Source organism: Oncorhynchus clarkii, chromosome 22, assembly GCF_045791955.1.
Source record: "Oncorhynchus clarkii lewisi isolate Uvic-CL-2024 chromosome 22, UVic_Ocla_1.0, whole genome shotgun sequence".
NCBI classification, from domain to species: domain Eukaryota; kingdom Metazoa; phylum Chordata; class Actinopteri; order Salmoniformes; family Salmonidae; genus Oncorhynchus; species Oncorhynchus clarkii.
Window position 1 is genome coordinate 32,983,177 of NC_092168.1, and position 18,822 is coordinate 33,001,998.

The 18,822-nt window shown below is 41.6% G+C and overlaps 1 protein-coding gene across 24 annotated transcripts in view; it reads left to right on the forward strand.

Moving 5' to 3' along the window:
- The window catches only part of LOC139380804 (titin-like), a 178,849-nt gene that overhangs the window by 7,291 nt on the left and 152,736 nt on the right, over positions 1 to 18,822 (forward strand). For 15 of the 24 annotated variants that reach the window (XM_071123839.1, XM_071123840.1, XM_071123843.1 and 12 more), the window contains exons 8-27: positions 2,914 to 3,156; positions 3,274 to 3,378; positions 3,836 to 4,105; positions 4,453 to 4,518; positions 4,632 to 4,890; positions 4,984 to 5,053; positions 5,202 to 5,408; positions 5,495 to 5,637; positions 5,740 to 5,930; positions 13,182 to 13,409; positions 13,513 to 13,754; positions 13,859 to 14,079; positions 14,169 to 14,333; positions 14,490 to 14,658; positions 14,926 to 16,625; positions 16,916 to 17,197; positions 17,402 to 17,668; positions 17,805 to 18,077; positions 18,172 to 18,435; positions 18,540 to 18,800. In XM_071123839.1, coding sequence (XP_070979940.1) covers positions 2,914 to 3,156; positions 3,274 to 3,378; positions 3,836 to 4,105; positions 4,453 to 4,518; positions 4,632 to 4,890; positions 4,984 to 5,053; positions 5,202 to 5,408; positions 5,495 to 5,637; positions 5,740 to 5,930; positions 13,182 to 13,409; positions 13,513 to 13,754; positions 13,859 to 14,079; positions 14,169 to 14,333; positions 14,490 to 14,658; positions 14,926 to 16,625; positions 16,916 to 17,197; positions 17,402 to 17,668; positions 17,805 to 18,077; positions 18,172 to 18,435; positions 18,540 to 18,800 — 5,626 coding nt within the window. The remainder of the gene's footprint in view (positions 1 to 2,913; positions 3,157 to 3,273; positions 3,379 to 3,835; positions 4,106 to 4,452; positions 4,519 to 4,631; positions 4,891 to 4,983; positions 5,054 to 5,201; positions 5,409 to 5,494; positions 5,638 to 5,739; positions 5,931 to 13,181; positions 13,410 to 13,512; positions 13,755 to 13,858; positions 14,080 to 14,168; positions 14,334 to 14,489; positions 14,659 to 14,925; positions 16,626 to 16,915; positions 17,198 to 17,401; positions 17,669 to 17,804; positions 18,078 to 18,171; positions 18,436 to 18,539; positions 18,801 to 18,822) is intronic. The other 9 variants (XM_071123844.1, XM_071123847.1, XM_071123845.1 and 6 more) reach the window with 1 other exon arrangement.

Below are 18,822 nucleotides of genomic sequence, written 5' to 3' on the forward strand. Positions count from 1 at the left end.
TATCTTTATGTTTGAAGCCTGAAATGTGGCAAAAGGTCGCAAAGTTCAAGGGGGCCGAATACTTTCGCAAGGCACTGTACATGTGATACGTTTTCCTTGTTCAATATTCTTATATGATGTTCATGCATTGGACTGCTTCCTAATCACACTAATGGAAGCGCCAGCATCATGATACGGATGATAAAGTGATTGCTGTAGTTACCGTGGTAGCAGCGGTGGACCAGGCACGTAGCTGCAACTCCCAGTCTGTAGACGGATCCTGCACACAGACAAGCTCTGCTGCTGTGTTTATAGCACCAATACAGGAGCAGGTAGTTTAGAAATAAAACCCTCTCCCCTCCATATCCACCAAGAGGCTGGTGGAAGGAGCTACAGCAGTACAGACTCGTTGTAATGCTGGAGTGGAACAGTCAATCATGTGGTTTCCATAAGATTAATGTGTTTGATACCTTTCCATCCATTCCATTCCAGCCATTACAATAAGCCTGTCCTCCTAAAGCTCCAGCCTCCTCTGATATCCACCTAGTCAAAGTTTCCCCTTCATATTTTGAGTGTCCCTACTGACTTTCCCCATCAATCTCATGCTGCATAAAAAAATTGCAACTCTTTGCAATTTTCTACCTTCTGTCCTTGCACAACTCCTTGTCCATATCCATCCCAGATATGCACATTTCCCCCACGTAATATGAATGCTGATGAGGAAACAAACCGTTTCAACCTTTCATTGCTGTTTGGCAACATTTAGCTTACACCAGACATCATGAAAATAACAACAGCAACCAAGGCATTAGTGGTGGCAGCAGTTGTCAAAATGGCTAGTGAAGCAGAGGGAGAAACTGTCGGCACTGAGATCCAACATGGAGATAATATGGGAAGCTTCACTGCTTCAAGTGTGATGGTGACTACTGAGGAGCAGGTAGCTGAGGTGTGATGATGACTACTGAGGAGCAGGTAGCTGAGCTGTGATGATGACTACTGAGGAGCAGGTAGCTGAGGTGTGATGATGACTACTGAGGAGCAGGTAGCTGAGGTGTGATGGTGACTACTGAGGAGCAGGTAGCTGAGGTGTGATGATGACTACTGAGGAGCAGGTAGCTGAGGTGTGATGATGACTACTGAGGAGCAGGTAGCTGAGGTGTGATGATGACTACTGAGGAGCAGGTAGCTGAGGTGTGATGATGACTACTGAGGAGCAGGTAGCTGATGTGTGATGATGACTACTGAGGAGCAGGTAGCTGAGGTGTGATGGTGACTACTGAGGAGCAGGTAGCTGAGGTGTGATGGTGACTACTGAGGAGCAGGTAGCTGAGGTGTGATGATGACTACTGAGGAGCAGGTAGCTGAGGTGTGATGATGACTACTGAGGAGCAGGTAGCTGAGGTGTGATGATGACTACTGAGGAGCAGGTAGCTGAGGTGTGATGATGACTACTGAGGAGCAGGTAGCTGAGGTGTGATGATGACTACTGAGGAGCAGGTAGCTGATGTGTGATGATGACTACTGAAGAGCAGGTAGCTGAGGTGTGATGATGACTACTGAGGAGCAGGTAGCTGATGTGTGATGATGAATACTGAGGAGCAGGTAGCTGAGGTGTGATGATGACTACTGAGGAGCAGGTAGCTGATGTGTGATGATGACTACTGAGGAGTTGGTAGCTGAGGTGTGATGATGACTACTGAGGAGCAGGTAGCTGAGGTGTGATGATGACTACTGAGGAGCAGGTAGCTGAGGTGTGATGATGACTACTGAGGAGCAGGTAGCTGATGTGTGATGATGACTACTGAGGAGCAGGTAGCTGAGGTGTGATGATGACTACTGAGGAGCAGGTAGCTGAGGTGTGATGGTGACTACTGAGGAGCAGGTAGCTGAGGTGTGATGATGACTACTGAGGAGCAGGTAGCTGAGGTGTGATGATGACTACTGAGGAGCAGGTAGCTGATGTGTGATGATGACTACTGAGGAGCAGGTAGCTGATGTGTGATGATGACTACTGAGGAGCAGGTAGCTGAGGTGTGATGGTGACTACTGAGGAGCAGGTAGCTGAGGTGTGATGGTGACTACTGAGGAGCAGGTAGCTGAGGTGTGATGGTGACTACTGAGGAGCAGGTAGCTGAGGTGTGATGGTGACTACTGAGGAGCAGGTAGCTGAGGTGTGATGGTGACTACTGAGGAGCAGGTAGCTGAGGTGTGATGGTGACTACTGAGGAGCAGGTAGCTGAGGTGTGATGATGACTACTGAGGAGCAGGTAGCTGAGGTGTGATGATGACTACTGAGGAGCAGGTAGCTGATGTGTGATGATGACTACTGAGGAGCAGGTAGCTGAGGTGTGATGATGACTACTGAGGAGCAGGTAGCTGAGGTGTGATGATGACTACTGAGGAGCAGGTAGCTGAGGTGTGATGGTGACTACTGAGGAGCAGGTAGCTGAGGTGTGATGATGACACACCAGTGATCACTCCCCATTTCCGCCTTTGTTTTTATTCATTACACAAAATTATCAACAACTTACATCTCTACATCAAACATGTCTAACAAAACAAAACACAGGTATAAACAAGAAAATACTAAATACATACAATATATATATATATATATATATATATATATATAAATAACATAAACATTTCTTCCATTTTACTCTCTCACTTTCCCCATTTCTTTTGTCACATCCCTTTCTCTTTATAGTCCTCATCATTATGTGACTAACCCACTTCATAATATTGCTGTGAATGCACGGTATGATGCAATGATATGTTCAATTACACAAAATGTTCTTTGTAGATGTTTTGTTACATTCATTTGTATGTTGTGTTTTGTTATGTTATGTCAACTTTTTGTTGTTACTACTGCCATGGATGATGTGTATGATCTATGTGCTGTATGTGTTACATGCACTGCTTGTTGTCTCAAAGGTTGAGGGTGGGAAAAAAGCGGAGGCAAAGGCTACAGTTGTTGCTGCTGTTGACCTAGCACGTGTTCGGAAGCCAATGCATGGAGAGAGGGGTCATGCTGAAGAGGAAACCATAGATTCTGATATAAAACAGCAGTCGATGCTGTCTACTACTGAGCAACAATTCTCAACGAGGACTGAGGCTGGGCAAATGCAAACAACAATTCAAACACTTGCTCCTGAACAGAGTATTCATGTCTCCCAGGTTAGATGTGACTTTTAAGTAGACAATAGAAGAAGAAAGAAAAACATTTAAAAATGAGTCATTTGTTATATTTTTGGGGTTGTAATCACTCAATCTCAACTCCATTGGTTATTTTAGATGCAAAGAACTACCACTCAAGTGGATACTGGCCTTGCACCATCCCCAATTCCACATTTCACAGTTTCAAAAGTTATGGTTCCTAAACCTGACCATAGCTATGAGGTAAGCATAGGTCAAATCAGGCAAGCAGTGCAACATAACAGAAACAAGAAAATAAATCAATAATTGTCTATCTTATATAGGGGTAGATATTTATACATATGTAAACGTGGTTCCTGCTTGCCTGAGATGCAACTTTCTATCTTTGTAGCAATCATTCAGATGAGAACTTAATACAAAATGTAATCTAAACAATAATGATTTGATATATTTGATTTTGGTCTTAATCACTCCCGTCCTATTACCATTAATCAATAATGATACTAATAATGTAATATTCATTTGAATAATCCTCTAACATACTGTAGTTTAGACTTTATTTAAAACCCCTCCATTCATATAGGCTTTAATCAAACTAACTTAGATTCCCCATCTTGTGGCTAAACAAAACAAACCCAAGACGTTCATAATGCTTTGTTCTGATTCGTGATGATAATGGTATTCTCCTTGGTTTGGTCAGGTTTCAGTAGCAGGTTCTGCTATTGCCACACTGCAGAAAGAGTTATCCTCTACCTCTTCACATGTTGCTCAAAAGATCATCAAGCCAGTGAAGCCTCCATCTCATAAGGTTGTGGTGGCGACAAGAGTGACGCCAGAGCCGACCCCGCCTCCGTTTAAAGATATCGCAGACAGATATCAGACACATTTCGACACTCAGTCACAGCAGAAACAGATAGGCACTTCGTTTTCAGGGGGCATGGAGCAAATTTATGAGGACTGGGAACAACAGGTTTGTAACCCAGGTGTTTTTCAGATACTAGTCCCCATGTGTTAGAACCTCTCCTCTCCAGTGTCTTAACAGTTCTCCTTAGTTGCTACTAATCTTAACATTAGCCTTGTATACCTCCCCTCCTACGACACCCCCTAACTAAACCAGTCCATTTGTCTTTTGTCGTCCAAGTACATTTTTGTCCACTGCAAAAAAAATGCGCGCACACACACACACACACACACACACACACACACACACACACACACACACACACACACACACACACACACACACACACACACACACACACACACACACGGTGCTAGAAATAGTATGACATTAACAGAGATGTGTCTATTCCCTAGGTTGTTGAAACAGCAGTTGTTCCATCACCAATGGAGGAGCCAACTGTGCCACCTACTCTTGTGGCTGTAAGTATTTTAATATTTTTCATTCTTCATTCTTAAAAAAAAAATTAAAAAAAATGTTCATTACTTTTACCTATAGATTAGCATTTTACTGATCATGTGTGTGTTGTTTTCAGGGCTTGAACAACGTGACTGTGACTGAGGGTGAATCTGTGACTCTGGAATGTCAGATCACTGGTCACCCTGCCCCTGGCATCATGTGGTTCAGAGAGGACTACAGAATTGAGAGCTCCATTGACTTCCAGATCACTTATGAGAGTAAATGTGCCCGTCTGGTCATCCGCGAGGCCTTCGCAGAAGACAGCGGTCGCTTCACTTGCACTGCTACTAGCGAGGCTGGAACCATCAGTACATCCTGCTACCTGCTTGTCAAAGGTAAACAGCATAAAGACAATGTTATGTATGTCTACCTATACCTTATTGGAATGATTAAACCTGACTTTGATTAAACCTGACTTTATATTGCAGTGTCAGAGGAGATTGAGAGCAGAGAGGACACTACTGTGTCTGAATATGTTGAAACTTCTGCAGAGCATCAGTGAGTAGAAAACAGCATGAACTATTAACAAATGTGTTATTTACGAGTTTGCATTGAAAGCATACAAATTGATAGTTTCTCGCTTAAGACTGTAGACAATTTCTTGCTCAAGATATTAGATAGTTAAATCATTAAACCTTCCTTTTAGGATTAGCATTGGAGCCAAGGAGGAGACCATGTCGGAGGTGAGCGCTGTTGCAGAGACTGTGGAAGCAGCTCCCTTCTTTGTCAAGAAGCCAACTGTGCAGAAGTTGGTGGAGGGTGGAAGAGTTGTCTTTGAGTGCCAGATCGGAGGCAGCCACAAGCCCAACATTATCTGGAAGAAGACTGGAGTGCCCCTTACTACAGGATACAGGTGACACATTCCTAGTCAATCACAATATTGAATTTAGATTTTTTTTTATTGTGCTTTCTACATTACATTATATTTCCATCCATTAGATATAAAGTGCACTACAATAAGGAGAGTGGAGTGTGTAAATTGGAGATCTCCATGACGTTTGCTGACGATGCTGGAGAGTACTCCATCTTTGTCAAGAACCCTCTTGGAGAAGAGTCTGCCTCAGCCAGTCTGCTTGAGGAAGGTCAGTCGGTTGAATTTTTATTAGAAAATGTTTGCGGGGTTGAGTTATAGCCTTACACTAAATTGGTATTTCCTATTAAAGTTGGTATATCCCTTATTACAGAGGAATATGAAGAATACATGAAGAAACATGAAGTGACATATAAGACTGAAGTGACTACAATGGTGCAGGAGTCTAAAGTGGCAGAAGTACCAACTGTTGCTGTTAGTGGCTATGAGACAGAACAGAGGATGTACATGCAAAACAGAATGGCTCAGCAGGCCCAAGCGACACGCACCTTCATCTCCGAGCAGGTATAGTGATCAGCTGAGGCACCTCACACAAAACACTACATCAAGCTCACACTAAACACTACATCAACCTCACACTAAACCCTACATCAACCTCACACTAAACACTACATCAACTTCACACTAAACACTACATCAACTTCACACTAAACCCTACATCAACCTCACACTAAACCCTACATCAACCTCACACTAAACACTACATCAACCTCACACTAAACACTACATCAACCTCACACTAAACACTACATCAACCTCACACTAAACACTACATCAACCTCACACTAAACACTACATCAACCTCACACTAAACACTACATCAACCTCACACTAAACACTACATCAACTTCACACTAAACACTACATCAACTTCACACTAAACACTACATCATCCTGACACTAAACACTACATCAACTTCACACTAAACACTACATCAACCTCACACTAAACACTACATCAACCTCACACTAAACACTACATCAACCTCACACTAAACACTACATCAACTTCACACTAAACACTACATCATCCTGACACTAAACACTACATCAACCTCACACTAAACACTACATCAACCTCACACTAAACACTACATCAACTTCACACTAAACACTACATCAACCTCACACTAAACACTACATCAACCTCACACTAAACACTACATCAACCTCACACTAAACACTACATCAACTTCACACTAAACACTACATCATCCTGACACTAAACACTACATCAACCTCACACTAAACACTACATCAACCTCACACTAAACACTACATCAACCTCACATTAAACACTACATCAACTTCACACTAAACACTACATCAACCTCACACTAAACCCTACATCAACCTCACACTAAACACTACATCAACCTCACACTAAACACTACATCAACCTCACACTAAACACTACATCAACCTCACACTAAACCCTACATCAACCTCACACTAAACACTACATCAACCTCACACTAAACACTACATCAACTTCACACTAAACACTACATCATCCTGACACTAAACACTACATCAACCTCACACTAAACACTACATCAACTTCACACTAAACACTACATCAACTTCACACTAAACACTACATCAACCTCACACTAAACACTACATCAACCTCACACTAAACACTACATCAACTTCACACTAAACACTACATCATCCTGACACTAAACACTACATCAACCTCACACTAAACACTACATCAACCTCACACTAAACACTACATCAACTTCACACTAAACACTACATCAACCTCACACTAAACACTACATCAACCTCACACTAAACCCTACATCAACCTCACACTAAACACTACATCAACCTCACACTAAACCCTACATCAACCTCACACTAAACACTACATCAACCTCACACTAAACCCTACATCAACCTCACACTAAACCCTACATCAACTTCACACTAAACACTACATCAACCTCACACTAAACACTACATCAACCTCACACTAAACACTACATCATCTTCACACTAAACACTACATCAACCTCACACTAAACACTACATCAACTTCACACTAAACCCTACATCAACCTCACACTAAACACTACATCAACCTCACACTAAACACTACATCAACCTCACACTAAACACTACATCAACTTCACACTAAACACTACATCAACTTCACACTAAACACTACATCAACTTCACACTAAACACTACATCAACCTCACACTAAACACTACATCAACTTCACACTAAACCCTACATCAACCTCACACTAAACACTACATCAACCTCACACTAAACACTACATCAACCTCACACTAAACCCTACATCAACCTCACACTAAACACTACATCAACCTCACACTAAACACTACATCAACTTCACACTAAACACTACATCAACCTCACACTAAACACTACATCAACTTCACACTAAACCCTACATCAACCTCACACTAAACACTACATCAACCTCACACTAAACACTACATCAACCTCACACTAAACACTACATCAACTTCACACTAAACACTACATCAACCTCACACTAAACACTACATCAACTTCACACTAAACACTACATCAACCTCACACTAAACACTACATCAACTTCACACTAAACCCTACATCAACCTCACACTAAACACTACATCAACCTCACACTAAACACTACATCAACCTCACACTAAACCCTACATCAACCTCACACTAAACACTACATCAACCTCACACTAAACACTAAATCAACCTCACACTAAACACTACATCAACCTCACACTAAACACTACATCAACCTCACACTAAACACTACATCAACCTCACACTAAACACTACATCAACCTCACACTAAACACTACATCAACCTCACACTAAACACTACATCAACCTCACACTAAACCCTACATCAACTTCACACTAAACACTACATCAACTTCACACTAAACACTACATCAACCTCACACTAAACACTACATCAACCTCACACTAAACCCTACATCAACCTCACACTAAACACTACATCAACTTCACACTAAACATTACATCAACCTCACACTAAATACTACATCAACTTCACACTAAACACTACATCAACTTCACACTAAACCCTACATCAACCTCACACTAAACACTACATCAACCTCACACTAAACACTACATCAACCTCACACTAAACCCTACATCAACCTCACACTAAACACTACATCAACTTCACACTAAAAACCTACATCAACCTCACACTAAACCCTACATCAACTTCACACTAAACCCTACATCAACCTCACACTAAACCCTACATCAACCTCACACTAAACCCTACATCAACCTCACACTAAACACTACATCAACTTCACACTAAACACTACATCAACCTCACACTAAACCCTACATCAACTACACACTAAACCCTACATCAACCTCACACTAAACACTACATCAACCTCACACTAAACACTACATCAACTTCACACTAAACCCTACATCAACCTCACACTAAACACTACATCAACCTCACACTAAACACTACATCAACCTCACACTAAACCCTACATCAACCTCACACTAAACACTACATCAACTTCACACTAAACACCACATCAACCTCACACTAAACACTACATCAACTTCACACTAAACACTACATCAACTTCACACTAAACACTACATCAACCTCACACTAAACACTACATCAACCTCACACTAAACACTACATCAACCTCACACTAAACACTACATCAACCTCACACTAAACACTACATCAACTTCACACTAAACACTACATCAACTTCACACTAAACACTACATCATCCTGACACTAAACACTACATCAACCTCACACTAAACACTACATCATCCTGACACTAAACACTACATCAACCTCACACTAAACCCTACATCAACCTCACACTAAACACTACATCAACCTTCCACTAAACACTACATCAACCTCACACTAAACACTACATCAACCTCACACTAAACCCTACATCAACCTCACACTAAACACTACATCAACCTCACACTAAACACTACATCAACTTCACACTAAACACTACATCATCCTGACACTAAACACTACATCAACCTCACACTAAACCCTACATCAACCTCACACTAAACACTACATCAACTTCACACTAAACACTACATCAACCTCACACTAAACACTACATCAACCTCACACTAAACACTACATCAACTTCACACTAAACACTACATCATCCTGACACTAAACACTACATCAACCTCACACTAAACACTACATCAACCTCACACTAAACACTACATCAACTTCACACTAAACACTACATCAACCTCACACTAAACACTACATCAACCTCACACTAAACCCTACATCAACCTCACACTAAACCCTACATCAACCTCACACTAACCACTACATCAACCTCACACTAAACACTACATCAACTTCACACTAAACACTACATCAACCTCACACTAAACACTACATCATCCTGACACTAAACACTACATCAACCTCACACTAAACACTACATCAACCTCACACTAAACACTACATCAACCTCACACTAAACACTACATCATCCTGACACTAAACACTACATCAACCTCACACTAAACACTACATCAACCTCACACTAAACCCTACATCAACCTCACACTAAACACTACATCAACCTCACACTAAACACTACATCAACCTCACACTAAACCCTACATCAACCTCACACTAAACACTACATCAACCTCACACTAAACACTACATCAACCTCACACTAAACCCTACATCAACCTCACACTAAACACTACATCAACCTCACACTAAACACTACATCAACCTCACACTAAACACTACATCAACCTCACACTAAACACTACATCAACCTCACACTAAACACTACATCAACCTCACACTAAACACTACATCAACCTCACACTAAACACTACATCAACCTCACACTAAACACTACATCAACCTCACACTAAACACTACATCAACCTCACACTAAACACTACATCAACCTCACACTAAACACTACATCAACCTCACACTAAACACTACATCAACTTCACACTAAACACTACATCAACCTCACACTAAACACTACATCAACTTCACACTAAACACTACATCAACCTCACACTAAACACTACATCAACTTCACACTAAACCCTACATCAACCTCACACTAAACACTACATCAACCTCACACTAAACACTACATCAACCTCACACTAAACCCTACATCAACCTCACACTAAACACTACATCAACCTCACACTAAACCCTACATCAACCTCACACTAAACCCTACATCAACCTCACACTAAACACTACATCAACCTCACACTAAACACTACATCAACTTCACACTAAACACTACATCAACCTCACACTAAACCCTACATCAACCTCACACTAACCACTACATCAACCTCACACTAAACACTACATCAACTTCACACTAAACACTACATCAACCTCACACTAAACACTACATCATCCTGACACTAAACACTACATCAACCTCACACTAAACACTACATCAACCTCACACTAAACACTACATCAACCTCACACTAAACACTACATCATCCTGACACTAAACACTACATCAACCTCACACTAAACACTACATCAACCTCACACTAAACCCTACATCAACCTCACACTAAACACTACATCAACCTCACACTAAACACTACATCAACCTCACACTAAACCCTACATCAACCTCACACTAAACACTACATCAACCTCACACTAAACACTACATCAACCTCACACTAAACACTACATCAACCTCACACTAAACACTACATCAACCTCACACTAAACACTACATCAACCTCACACTAAACACTACATCAACCTCACACTAAACACTACATCAACCTCACACTAAACACTACATCAACCTCACACTAAACACTACATCAACCTCACACTAAACACTACATCAACCTCACACTAAACACTACATCAACTTCACACTAAACCCTACATCAACCTCACACTAAACACTACATCAACCTCACACTAAACACTACATCAACCCCACACTAAACACTACATCAACTTCACACTAAACACTACATCAACTTCACACTAAACACTACATCAACCTCACACTAAACACTACATCAACCTCACACTAAACACTACATCAACTTCACACTAAACCCTACATCAACCTCACACTAAACACTACATCAACCTCACACTAAACACTACATCAACCTCACACTAAACCCTACATCAACCTCACACTAAACACTACATCAACCTCACACTAAACACTACATCAACCTCACACTAAACACTACATCAACTTCACACTAAACACTACATCAACCTCACACTAAACACTACATCAACTTCACACTAAACCCTACATCAACCTCACACTAAACACTACATCAACCTCACACTAAACACTACATCAACCTCACACTAAACACTACATCAACTTCACACTAAACACTACATCAACCTCACACTAAACACTACATCAACTTCACACTAAACACTACATCAACCTCACACTAAACACTACATCAACTTCACACTAAACCCTACATCAACCTCACACTAAACACTACATCAACCTCACACTAAACCCTACATCAACCTCACACTAAACACTACATCAACCTCACACTAAACACTACATCAACCTCACACTAAACACTACATCAACCTCACACTAAACACTACATCAACCTCACACTAAACACTACATCAACCTCACACTAAACACTACATCAACCTCACACTAAACACTACATCAACCTCACACTAAACCCTACATCAACTTCACACTAAACACTACATCAACCTCACACTAAACACTACATCAACTTCACACTAAACCCTACATCAACCTCACACTAAACACTACATACACTTCACACTAAACACTACATCAACCTCACACTAAACACTACATCAACTTCACACTAAACCCTACATCAACCTCACACTAAACACTACATCAACCTCACACTAAACACTACATCAACCTCACACTAAACCCTACATCAACCTCACACTAAACACTACATCAACCTCACACTAAACACTACATCAACCTCACACTAAACACTACATCAACCTCACACTAAACACTACATCAACCTCACACTAAACACTACATCAACCTCACACTAAACACTACATCAACCTCACACTAAACACTACATCAACCTCACACTAAACCCTACATCAACTTCACACTAAACACTACATCAACTTCACACTAAACACTACATCAACCTCACACTAAACACTACATCAACCTCACGCTAAACCCTACATCAACCTCACACTAAACACTACATCAACTTCACACTAAACATTACATCAACCTCACACTAAATACTACATCAACTTCACACTAAACACTACATCAACTTCACACTAAACCCTACATCAACCTCACACTAAACACTACATCAACCTCACACTAAACACTACATCAACCTCACACTAAACACTACATCAACCTCACACTAAACCCTACATCAACTTCACACTAAACACTACATCAACCTCACACTAAACCCTACATCAACCTCACACTAAACACTACATCAACGTCACACTAAACATTACATCAACCTCACACTAAATACTACATCAACTTCACACTAAACACTACATCAACCTCACACTAAACCCTACATCAGATGTTATTTCACATATTTTTGTTTTTGTGGTCTTTTTACACTACAATGGAAATCCAATAATTCACTCAATAGCTTTACTTTAAAAAAAAATGTTTACAGGAACTCAAGATTACTGTCGTTGAGGAGAGGATTATCCATGAGATTGAGGTCCGCATCATGCAGATTACATACCAACAAATTGTGACTGAGGATCGGGAAGAGATGGTGACTTGTGCAGACCGTGAGGCTGTACAGTCAGCCTTTGCCACTCCAGTTAAAAACTACAGAATCATGGAAGGCATGGGGGTCACTTTCCACTGCAAAATGACAGGAACTCCATTGCCCAAGGTAGTCAGAAAACATGTATTTTTATATTTTGTGTCCATTCTACTTCATATAAATGTACATTTATTTATGAAACATTTATCCATAATTTCTTGTCTCTCAAAAGATCGTATGGTACAAAGATGGCAAGCGTATCCATCATGGCGGCCGTTACCAGATGGAGAGTCTTCAGGATGGTAGAGCCAGCCTGCGTCTTCCTGTGGTGCTGCCAGAGGATGAAGGTGTTTACACAGCATTAGCCAGCAACATGAAGGGCAACTCTGTAAGCTCTGGGAAACTGTATGTGGTGCCAACTGCAGGAGCAGAAGCTCCACAGATGCCTGAGTCACCGGCAATGCAGAGAATGAGGTGAGAGGTTATGCTATGAATCCCACATGTAAGTGATGTAGCTGCTTAATAGCCTAATCATAAAGCCATCATAAGAACTTTTCATTTCTGTGTTCATTTCTCAGGTCCACATCCCCACGCTCTACAAGCCGCTCTCCCGGTCGTTCTCCCGGACGCTCTCCTGCTCGCAGACTTGATGACACTGATGAGAGTCAGCTGGAGAGACTATACAAGCCTGTGTTTGTCTTGAAGCCACAGTCATTCAAGTGTGCTGAAGGGCAGACTGCCAGATTTGACCTGAAAGTAGTTGGTAGACCCATGCCTGACACTTTCTGGTTCCACAATGGTAAGTGATGTGAAAACATGATACATCGTCTAGGATATGTTTTATTAAAAAAATATTAAAACTATTATTCCTTTCTTTGTTATTTTCAGGACAACAAGTTGTCAATGATTACACCCACAAGATAGTGGTGAAGGAAGATGGAACTACGTCATTGATTGTGGTTCCAGCCATGCCCCATGACTCTGGAGAGTGGACCGTGGTCGCTCAGAACAGAGCTGGAAGGACCTCTGTCTCCATGACACTTACAGTTGATGGTAAGGCTCCATTTGAAATATGTGACTGACTCAGGAAAAAGGGAAACATTTTGATTTGTGCTCCAGTGAATATTTCAGGACATGAATCTATTGTTTATTTGTTATTTATTTTTATTCCATTCATTTGTATGTGCTTGATCTTTGTTACATTTACAGCCAAAGAAAACTTGATCAGACCCCAGTTTATTGAGAAGCTGAAGAACATCAGTGTTAAGCAAGGCACTCTGGTTGAGTTGGCTGTCAAAGCCATCGGAAACCCCCTGCCTGATATTGTTTGGCTGAAAAACAGTGACATCGTCTCCCCAATGAAGCACCCAAATATCAAGTAAGTGTCTTGTCCATATCATGAGTTAAAATACAGTTAGTATGTTGACCTCACATGTTGAATATTCTGAGTCTATTCAGATACATTACAGTAGCCTAGCAGTTAAGAGCATTGGGCCAGAAACCAAAAGGTCACTGCTTCGAATCCCTGAGCCGACTAGGTTAAAAAGCAGTTGATTTGCCCTTGAGCAAGGCACTTAACCCTAGTTGCTCTGAATAATAGTGTCTGCTAAATGACTAAAATGTAATACAAATGTATATATTTCAGGATTGAAGGCACCAAAGGAGAGGCCAAATTCCAGATCCCCCAAACAGTAGGCACTGATAGTGCTTGGTACACAGCCACAGCCATTAACAAAGCTGGAAGAGATACCACTCGCTGCAGGGTCAACATTGAGGTGGAAACTGCTGAACCTGCACCAGAGAGGAGACTCATTATTCCCAAGGGAACATACAAGGCCAAGGAAATTGCAGCTCCAGAGTTGGAATCCCTGCATCTACGTTATGGCCAAGAGCAGTGGGAGGAGGCTGACCTATATGACAAGGACAAGCAGCAGAAACCACAGTTCAAGAAGAAGCTGACTTCCGTCAGGCTGAAGCATTCTGGTGCTGTCCACTTTGAATGCAGACTGACCCCTATTGGTGATCCCACTATGGTTGTTGAGTGGTTACTTGATGGCAAACCCCTTGCAGCTGCTAACAGATTGCGCATGGTTAATGAATTTGGCTACTGTAGCCTTGACTTTGAAGTTGCCTATGCCAGAGACAGTGGTGTCATCACCTGCAGAGCCACTAACACGTTTGGTGCCGATCAGACCTCGGCTACACTTATTGTAAAGGAGGAGAAGAGCATGGTTGAGGAAACTCAGTTACCTGAGGGCAGGAGGGGACTACACAAAATTGATGAGATGGAGCGCATGGCTCACGAAGGAGGTCCTTCTGGAGTCACTGCAGATGAAGGGGCTGAGAAGACAAAGCCTGAAATTGTCCTTCTTCCTGAGAATGCAAATGTGCAGGAAGGTGAAATTGCAAGGTTCCGTTGCAGAGTAACTGGTTATCCTACACCTAAGGTCAACTGGTACCTCAATGGGCAGCTCATTCGCAAGAGCAAGAGAATGAGACTTCGCTATGATGGCATTTACTATCTTGAGATTATCGATATCAAGTCATACGATGCAGGAGATGTCAAAGTGTTAGCAGAGAACCCTGAGGGCACAGCTGAGCATCTGGTGAAGCTGGAGATCACGCAGAAAGAGGACTTCAGATCTGTTCTTCGTCGTGCACCAGAGCATAAGGCCCCAGAGCCTAGCACCATGGCTGAACATGGCAGAGTTTCCTTTGATGTGGTTAAGGTTGAAAAACCAACTGCCATCAAAGACACCAAAGAGGTAGTGCAACTAAAGAAGACCGAAAGAGTCATCCATTCAAAAGCCACAGAGGAGACAGATGAGTTGAAGGGCAAATTTAAGCGCAGGACAGAGGAAGGTTATTATGAAGCCATCACTGCTGTGGAGCTCAAGTCTCGTAAGAAGGATGAGTCCTATGAGGACATGCTTAGGAAGAGGAAGGAAGAACTGCTTCACCATCAGAAAATGTTGTCTGAGGCTGATAAGAAAAAAGAGGAGGAACGCAAGGTTCATGTTCCCTCAATTAAACCAGAGAGAGTAAAGCTCTCTCCCAGCATGGAAGCTCCAAAGATCATTGAACGCATTGCTAGTCAGACCGTGTCTCAGATGGAAGAAGTTCACTTCAGAGTCAGAGTTACCGGTAGACCAGACCCTGAGTGCCAGTGGTTCAAGAATGGAATTCTGCTGGAGAAAACAGATCGCATTTACTCGTTCTGGCCTGAAGACAATGTATGTGAATTGGTAATCAAAAAGGTCACAGCAGAAGACTCTGCTAGCATCATGGTCAAAGCCATGAACATTGCTGGAGAGACTTCAAGCCATGCATTCTTATTGGTGCAAGGTAAAGTAATAATTTCAGTAATTTTTCTACATTGTTCATAGCATTAGTAGCCTATTGTCTGAGGTTGTGACACAAGATGCACAGTAGTAAGGGTTCAGGGCCGGTCCTCGTTAGTACCAGGTGCTGTAAGCAAAAAAATAAAATAAGCTGCCATTGATCATCATTCAGTGGAAATTATTAAGTTATTGCAATCTGAAACCTAGATATCAAACCTTATTTAAATCTGTGTAATTGATATTCTGTATGAATCACGGCATCCCTGATACATTATACCATCTTCATCCTTTTAGCAAAGACAGTCATCACCTTCACACAAGAGCTAGAAGAAACCAACGTGAAAGAGAAAGACACCATGGCGACCTTTGAGTGTGAGACCAATGAGCCTTTTGTTAAAGTCAAATGGCTGATGAACAATGCAGAGATTTTCTCTGGAGACAAATACAGGATGCACTCAGACAGAAAGGTTCATTTCCTTTCTGTACTGACCATCAACATGAAGGACGATGCAGAATACAGTTGTGCTGTTGTTGAAGATGACCACATCAGGACCACTGCCAGACTCAATGTGGAAGGTTGGTCGTTTTTCTTACCACTGGTGTACAAGTAGAACTTTAATGACTGGGTTCTCAGATACAGATTAAGCCTAGTCCTAGACTAAAAAGCAGGTTCAATGGAGAAGAACTAAGTTTAATCTGTGGGAAACTTGTCCTTTTTCATCAGTAAATGTACTCTTTGTTTTCTGGAATAGATATACTAACAGTGCTCTCATTATTCAGGTGCCCCACTGTCAATTGTAAAGAGGCTGGAGAACATTGAGGTGCCTGAGACCTACTCTGGGGAGTTTGAGTGTGAAGTGTCTCGAGAGGATGTCGAAGGTGTATGGCATTTTGAGAACAAGGAGCTCACTCCCAGCAGCAAGCATGCCATCTCCTCCCGCCGAGGACGCCACAGTTTATCTGTGAAAGATGTAAAGAAAGAAGACCAGGGAAAATATACATTCACCACGGGTGAATTCAAGACTAGTGCCTCCCTGAAAATGAAACGTGAGTGTTCTAAGGATGAGGATTTCTATCTAGATGAAAGACAACAAAAAAATATGCTTGCAGATTGTTTTTTCATGACCTATTAACATGTGTAGTTGCATGAAATCAAGTCTTACTTCAATCTCTTCTCCTTTAGTGCGCCCTGTGACCCTGTTGCACCCCCTCTCTGATATGACAATCTGTGAGGGTGACATAAGCCAGTTTGAGGTGCGATTCTCTCAAGAAGATGTTGAGGGCACTTGGATGAAGAATGGTGTTGTCATTGAAGCTTCAGATCGCATCCACATTGTTATTGACAAGCTCATCCATAAACTTCTCATAGAGGATACAGGCAGGCTTGATGGTGGAATGTACTCCTTTGTAGTTCCTGCTCAGGACATTTCCACCACTGCAAAGCTGACTGTTCAAAGTAAGTGATTTGATTTCATACTGTCCATACTGATTTTGAGTATTTCTTTATTTACTAGGCCTTATCGTTTTGTCTTTTTCTGTGTGTATTACAGCGATTAGCATCTTGACCCCACTCAAGGATATTACATCAGTTGAGGGCACCAAGGCTGTTATGGAGGCTAAAATCTCTGCTGCAGATATTAGCTCAATTAAGTGGTTCCACAATGACAAGCTTGTGATGCCCAGTGAGAGAATCCAGATTGTTCCAAAGGGATCCAAACAGCGTCTGGTGTTCAATAGGACCTTCGCCTCTGATGAAGGAACCTACAAGCTATGTGTTGGCAAAGCTGACTCTAGCTGTAAACTGATAGTCCAAAGTAAGCTTTTGCACAAGTGATTAAATGCAACATAACTTCATACAATACATTTTGTCAGTTACAGATATTATCCAACTAAAACATACTTCACTTTTTTTTTACAGAAATTTCAATTGTGAAGCAAATGGAGGATCAAGTTTGCACAGAGACACAGCACGTCACATTTAATGTGGAGGTGTCCCACCCTGGCATTGATGGTATCTGGACCTTCAAGAAACAACATCTGAAAAATGATTCCAAGTACAAGATAGTGACCAAGGGCAAGAACCACAGTATGACTGTCATTAATGCCATGAAGGATGAAGAGGGGCAATACACATTCGCTGCTGGTGAACAGATATCCAGCGCAAAGCTTACTGTGTCAGGTAAGATAACTCTTGTCAAAAA